General features: G+C 33.1%; 1 protein-coding gene across 1 annotated transcript in view; it reads left to right on the top strand.

Annotated features, from left to right (window-relative positions):
• Positions 1 to 4,586: 4,586 nt before the first annotated feature.
• CNTLN (centlein) overlaps positions 4,587 to 7,760 on the top strand; it is a gene marked incomplete at its 5' end in the record, with an annotated part of 142,116 nt that continues 138,942 nt past the window's right edge. The window contains 2 exons of the mRNA XM_021710978.1: positions 4,587 to 4,653; positions 6,115 to 6,215. Coding sequence (XP_021566653.1) covers positions 4,587 to 4,653; positions 6,115 to 6,215 — 168 coding nt within the window. The remainder of the gene's footprint in view (positions 4,654 to 6,114; positions 6,216 to 7,760) is intronic.

Genomic DNA, 7,760 nt, shown 5'->3' with positions numbered 1-7,760 from the left:
TAAAAATGCAATATTTTAAAAATTATAAAATAATACTATATATTTTGTGGATGTATATGTGTATGTACACTCACATCCATAAAAATATAGTTATACCAACTACACACATACACATACACACACACACACATACACACACACACACACACACATTCAAAATGTGGGCCAGAAAGATAGACCCCCAAATCCCCAAATTTAAGGTGCTGATTATTTTCAGAGAGAGAAGAAAAGTAATATTATTGTATGGGACAATACTATTTAAGTACTATTTACGGACCATTTTATTTTTTTTCAAAAATAAAAGTGATGAATTAAATACGTCATTATGTTAATGTTTTTAAGGCTAGTGGGTGGTTACATTAATGTTTGTTATATTAGTCTCCACATTTTTTTAGTGTTTGAAATATGCTGTCTATTTTTAAAGAAGGTACTCAAAGACCTAATAGTTCCATTTCTAGTTATAAACACTAAAAGAAGTTGTGTCTATGAAGACATATACAAGGATGCTCACTACAGCATTGTTTACAATTATGAAAATTTGGAAATAATCACTATACTAGATGATACATCTATATTGCTAAGTATCCCAAGAATTTCATTTTTTAAAGCTCATTAAATAATAAACTATTTTACCTCCCACTGAAGCCAAAAGTTACTGTAGTCTAAATGTGAAGAGTTAAGCAGTGAAGCTTTTAGAGGAAAACATAGGAGAACATCTTTCCGACTGTATTAGGCAAAGATTTCCTACACCAGACATAAAAAGCACTAAATATAAACTAAAAATTGATAAATTGGACTATATTAAAACTAAGAACTTCTGTTCACTGAGAGATACCATTAAATGAATTGAAAGACAACGTTCAAAGTTCAAAAAAAAAATGTATACATGTTTTAAGAAAGGAACAAACTGTATTAAAGTAGTAATACTAATTATACTAAAGTAGTATAATAACTCAATATAGTAGTAATATTCAATATACCAATAACAAAAGAGGAATACAAGTCACGTTTGACATCTGCAATGACAAGAGGTGTTCAAAGTGGTTCCCATCAGTGTCCAGACACTTCTGATCACGGCAAACTACTACTTGAACAACACTGACCAAAGTGGCCCCTTGTATCTCTGAATGTGCATTTCAGTTTCTTCCTGAAGCACTGCCAGTTTAGCTGGTTTTCTACCATGCATCACATCCTTTAGGGTCCCCCATAGTTAGAAGTTAAGAGGTGTTAAGTCAGGAGAACGTGAGGGAAACTCAGCCTCACCTCCATTGTCCTTGAACAACTGTGCTTCCATCCTTTTCTTTGACTGTCCTGCCTGTCCTGTGGTGATGCTAACATTGATTTGATCAGCGCCATCTTTTGAGCAAATGTCATACTACACATTGCTACCATAGTTCAATTTAACTTTGAAGAGTAATACTTAGATAACATCTCTTAATTTTTGTTTTGTTTTTTTTGAGTCAAAGTCTCACTGTCACCCAGGCTGGAGTGGAGTGCAGTGGCATGCTCACAGTCTCTCAACCTCGACCTGCAGGGCTCAGGCGATCCTTCTACCTCAATTTCCCAAGTAGTTGGAACTACAGGCACACGCCACCAGGCCTGGCTAATTTTTTGATTTATTGTAAAGTTTCATCAAGTTGCCCAGGCTGGTCTCGAACCCTGGGCTCAGGCAATCCTCTCACTTCAGCCTCCCAAAGTGCTGGGATTAAGCACCCTGGTATTTGCAGTATACATGTTCAGCAAAGGACTAGTATCCAGAATATATGAAGAATTCCTATGAATAAATATAAAAGGACACATTCAACCCAATAGAAAAATGAGCAAAACATTTGAGCAGGTATTTCACAAAAGAGAACATCCAAATAGTCAATAAATATATGAAAAAGTGCTTAATTTGATTTGTCTTCTTGTTCTAGCTCCTTTAATTTGAAGCGTACACACCATTGTAGATCTTTCTTCTTTTCTAATACAAGTATTGTATATCACACTATAGATAACTATCTAAGCATTGCTTTAGCTGCACTTTACAAATTTTGAAATGTGTTTAAATTTTTTATAAGTTAAAATATTTTCTAATTCCTTTTGGGCTCTTCTTTGAAAGAACCAAGTATCATTAATATATATGTTAATGATACTTGTTAAAGTATGGAGAGGAAGACTGTATTCAGGACCATCGTGATAGGTATAGGGACCACCGCAATAGAATTTTGCAGTGAGGAAGAGATTGTGCTCAGTTCCTCAAACAGCATGGGCAAGTGGGTATTTATAGACAAGGAGCAGGGTGGGGGTCAGAGGATGGAATATTACCAGGAAAAAACATCGAGAGTAAAGGGAATCCTGGTTAAAGTGATGTAACAGAATTTTTGCTGAAGACAGCCCCTGGTGATGAGACACCACCTGGGGGATAGTGGAGCATGAGGAAGCCAATCAGATATCAAGTGTGATTCAGAGATCAGGGGTGGGAGGTCTTGCTAAACTGACTTAACAGAGTTCTTTGCTCAAACTGGGTTGTATAAGGAAGTGAACAGATGGGCTTAAGAGAAGGTTCAGAAGCCTATTTAAAGTTTGGTTGAGCAGAGAAGCTTTGTCAGAAAAGGTTCTTTAAATGGAAACATTTGGGGACTTTGCAGACATGCTTCTGGCATTGATTTTTAATTTTATTATGTTTTAGTTATAGAAGACATTTTTCATGACTTAGGTGTTTTTAACTTTATTGATAATTGTTTTATGGTCTAGCATGTGGTCTTAGCTTGGTGAATTTTCCATGGCACTTGAAAAGAATGTTTATCTTGCTGTTCTTGAGTATGGAGTGTTTTGTAAGTATCAATGAAGTCAAATTTTTTGATAATGTTTTTCAAATGTTCTGTATCCTTATTTCAGTTGCCTTTTTCTGTCAAGTACTGGGAGAAGTATGATAAAAATCTCAGTTTAAATATTTTCAGGTTTTTATAAACACCACTTTAGGCTTTACAAGAGGCTTGTTTATCTGTCCTTATTTGAGTGACTCTTGTTCTCTGTTGAATGCCTGTGGTCATAATGTAAAAATATTCTAATCCTGTGTGAAAATATTATGGGCATACTTCTGTTTGTAGCTCTTGTTGTTCTTTGTCTGATCTTGTGTTTTATACAATGCACATGTAACAAAATATTTAACCACAGACTCAAAGGAATTCTTACGCAGATTCCTTTTGCTCTTTTTCATAGTAGCTTCTTCTCTGGGTACTGTGCTTCACACATTCCAGCTGTTTAGACTTCCCAAACTCCAGTCTCTTTTGCTTCAACTCATTGAAACTGTCATGCTCTTCTTGGGACCTATCTCCCTGCCTCATGGTCTGAAAAGTGACTACAGGCAGAAATTTGGTATATCGTTAGGGGCTCTCTGTTTATTTGCTTTTCTCTCAGGGATCACACACAGTTTTGTGCTCCCTATTGTCCAATATCTGAGAACAATCATTTCTTCTTATTTGCCTAGTGAGAAATAGATTTTAAATTGTTGTCCTCATACCAGAGTATCAGAAACACTAGAATAAGTAGGTAATAAATCAGAATCTGTAGATAGCCAGTGCTCATCCTGCTCAGGGGTGCCAGGGTTCTGACTGTCAGCCCCTGCCTCAAACACCATTTAAGAGGTGGTTGGTGGGTGTTTAGGTTGACTCAAGAACAAGGTGGTCTTTGATGTCTACAAATACTTCTTTTTAAAAAATATGGACTTACATGGTTTCTTTCTAAAAGGAACAAGCTGTAAGTATAAAATATCTTTTATTAAGCAAGAAATAACATTTCCAATAACTGCAGCACTGTGTTCTGCTGGGTTAGTGATCTGAGAGCCAAGGAAAACTAAGTTGAGATAAGTTACATCTGCTTTTTCTTTGTGGGCCATCTTGCTGCAGTATGTTCCATGTTCTTAAACAAGTCAGGAACCTAATCCAAACGTAATCATTGTGTGGTTGAGTCTACGTGTGTGCATGCATGTATAAGTGCTCCTCTTATCAATCTGTAATGAGACTGGAAAACTGCCAATATAGGTGATAGGTCAGGACCCCAGTTGTTAAAATCCTTATGTATGTGTATTTATGTTTTATGAACAAAATATATAAGTGTACACATCAAACAATAATACCAATTTTTTCAAGAAGTCCACTGAGTGAGAGAAGCAGACTACCTATTTTTTTACTTTATACGAGGGATGCCAAAAAATATGCACATTTTAAGAGATGTTGTCTATTTATTATTTTAGTTCACTGTAATCAGAAGTGTCTGGACGCTGATGGTAACCACTTTGAGCACTTCTTATAATTGCTGAAGTCAAATGTGACTTGTATCCATCGTTTGTTATCAGTATATTGAGTATTACAATTTTAGTACTTTTTTTCATTTCTTAAAATGTGTATAGATATTTTTGGCACTCTGTATACATTTTTATCATTTGAATTATTATAAAACATTTCTTATATTGTTGGTTACATAAGAGTTTAGAACTGATATATTTTTCTGGTAAATAATTTCTTTGATAATTATATAATGAACATCTTTATCTCTAACATTTTTTTCGTAATGTATATTTTTACTTTCTTTTTTTTTTTCAGGACCAAGAGATTTATTAAAGCGACTGTTACAGAGGGGATCTGTAACAGGAAAAAAGAAAAAGAGAGAGTAAGAGAGAGAGAGGAAGTGGGAGAGAGGCGGGGAGAGAGATGCAGAGAGGGAGAGAGCGACACAGAGAGAGAGAAAGACCGAGAGAGCTATTTTTACTTTCTTATACTCGCCATTTAAATGATTTTCTTGCCTTTGATTTGATTGTGTATTTTTCATTTCTTTCATTGACCTTTAATTTGTAAATTTTATATTTATTTTCCATTTTAAAGTAATTATTCTTGAAATTGTTATGTATATTATTTCTTTGACAAAGTCTCTTTATCTTTTTAAAAACATCCTGAAACTCTAATTGTAAAAATCATTTTGATTTTTCTATTATCTCTATTTTCTTATTGTATATTCTCCCATTTTTAGCAGGATGATGTGTAGACTTATTCATGGCTTTGAACTTATTTATATATTTATTATCATCGCCAAGCTTGACTTTATGAGAATTGTTTTCTGTGGTGGCTTTTCTCCCATTTATTTATTTTTTTTAGTTGTGGAGGCCTCCCTTGTGTCTTTCTGAAACCTCCAGTGTACACTGGTCATATACCTAGTTTTTATATTGCTATCGATTGTTTGTGTTTCTGCAAATGTATATTGTTCAATTTTGAACCCAGTAATATAGGCTTAGGATTCTGATATCACACGATTGATTCTTTCCTGCCCTCAAACTAGAGCAGGAGGGCTATTTTAACAAAACCCAACCAGATAAACTCAGATATTCAGCTTTTCATTCAGCAAATTTTTGTCTCCCAGGTACCTGTAGTTATTAGCTCAGTTTTGTCTCATTCATGTAGGGTCTTGGGTCTAAACATCTATCTTCACTCAGGTCTCACAGTCTGAGGTTCCCCTGGGCAATATTTGATCCAGGTCAAATCACCATGGTAGCTCAATTCCATTTTACTTGTAAGGGCTCCTTGCTTTTGCTCAACATCTAGAGATTTGCCATCCTTGTTTCCAGGGGTTTGTATTAACATTTTTATTACTACTTTACCTGGTATATCTATATGTTAGAAAGTGGTCCAGCAACTCAGTACATGATTTTTAAAAAATCATATGGTCTATATTTTAAGTGTTTGACATGTTCATGGAGGTAAAGTTAACAGAAATTACTTACTTAAAACATTTTATTTTCTAGATCCTCATTAAAATTGACTTGTAATTTTTTAGGATTTGTGACTTATTGTTTATTAGACACATAGCTTCACTCTGTCACTGAGGCTGGAGTGCATCGTGTAATCATAGCTCACAGTAACCTTGAACTCCTGGCTTCAAGGGATTCTTTGACCTTGGCTTCCCTAAGTGCTTCGCTTACAGGCATGATCCACTGTACCAGCCTATAAGTATTATTAGTGTATTTTAAATTTTAGTTTACTATTCTCTATGTGTTTAAAATAGCTTTACTGTCTTTATTTGTTTGCTACATTATTGCTTAGGTTATACATTTTAAGATATTTTTAAAAAATTTTTTAGGATGAATCTTCAAGAAGAACTGGATGAACTTAAAGTACATATGTCTGTTGATAAAGCAACAATACAGGAATTGAATAGATGTATGGCCGAGAAAGGAGAAGGTAATTTTTTTGAGAAAATAAATATTTAGCATAGGAGTTTTTAAATTATCTAGTTATTGATGTTTTAGTTTCAATTTCTTTTAAAAATCTTACATTTTTTTCTCCCTTTTTTCACCACCTTACTCATTTATAGCTCACTAACATTTTTACCTATTATGAGAACATCAAATAGGGAGAACATTAAAAAAACCAACTTTGTCATTTATTATAAATTCTAAAGAGATTTTTGATAAAGGTAAAATATATTCATTTTTATTATTTATCGATAAAGTTTTTCTAGTTATGTTTGTTTACAATTATGTAGATAATATAGCATTATATTCAATATCAGTGATTCATTTATATTTTGGGTTGATGTTATAGTTTTTGCAAAGTCATTTAGTTCTCATCTGTTTTCCTAGAGTCAGAATCCTTACAGTTAGAAGGAAACTTGGAAATCTTCAAATCTACAACTTCCCTGATCACTAACCTGATAATGTTCAGTAATACGGAATGTTTCATTGCTCCAAATGCAAGAAGATCATTCCTTTCCAAAGGTTACGATAACTGTATTTATTATAAAACTTAAGTACCTCAATAGAAAAAAGTAAATAAGGTTGATATGATAGTATTTTTTCTTATTTTACCCACGACAACCTAATTATACCACTGTACTTTTAGGTTTTGACAATTTATGCTTAATAATTGGTTTTTATATACCCTTCGTTTGGGTTTTGGCCCAATTACTGTTGCTGTTCCATTTGTTCATACTTTGGTCCCTGGTGATTTGTCAAGGCCAGTATTTGAACCCTTCCATTTTACGCCTTTAATTTTCATCGTATTTTAAGCTTATTTCTTTATCAGCTTCTGAAACACTTTTCTCATTTTACCTCCTGCACTTGCCTGCATCTTCTCTGTCTCTTCCACTGAAACTGTTTTCCATTTAATCTTTAACTTTGGAGTTCTCTAAGACTTTATTCTTGGTTTACTGTCTAAAAAATGATGACTTCTCTTTTTTTGAAAAATTCTACACACTTACAAACATTCACGTAGTAAGAAAGGATAAAAATAAGAAACTACAGAAAACTAGCTCACAACCAATTAAAAATCAAAATATTTAATATTAATTCTTAATACAACCATATATTAATGGCTAGTAGAAAGAAGCCTAGGTGAATAGATTTAAGTATATAAAAAGTACTGTATGATATGCTATTTTTGAAAAAGATTTACATTTATTTATTTATTTGAAGACAACCAAATGAAAAGAAACAGAGGTAAAGGTAAATGAACTGTTACATTTTAAATAAATGTTTTACCTGCTTCAAGAAATATTAATTTATAAAAGTTCCCTCTAAGGTTAAAAGAAACGCTATAAAAACATTGAAGTTGGAATTATTCTGTATTTTGTAAAGTATATATTTCAATTTTAGGAGCATTAAAAATTAACATCTTACCACACAAGATGAAAAACTCAGTATTTTTATAAAATATTTTTTGTTTCTTCCATATCATGAATTTTGTTTATGAAATTATTTTTTAAAAGTATTATCAAGGTCTATAACT

The sequence above is a fragment of the Carlito syrichta genome, unplaced genomic scaffold (assembly GCF_000164805.1).
Source record: "Carlito syrichta isolate Samal-C Ts95f unplaced genomic scaffold, Tarsius_syrichta-2.0.1 Scaffold80798, whole genome shotgun sequence".
Classification (NCBI taxonomy): Eukaryota; Metazoa; Chordata; class Mammalia; order Primates; family Tarsiidae; genus Carlito; species Carlito syrichta.
This window is presented reverse-complemented; position numbering and strand designations above follow the sequence as displayed.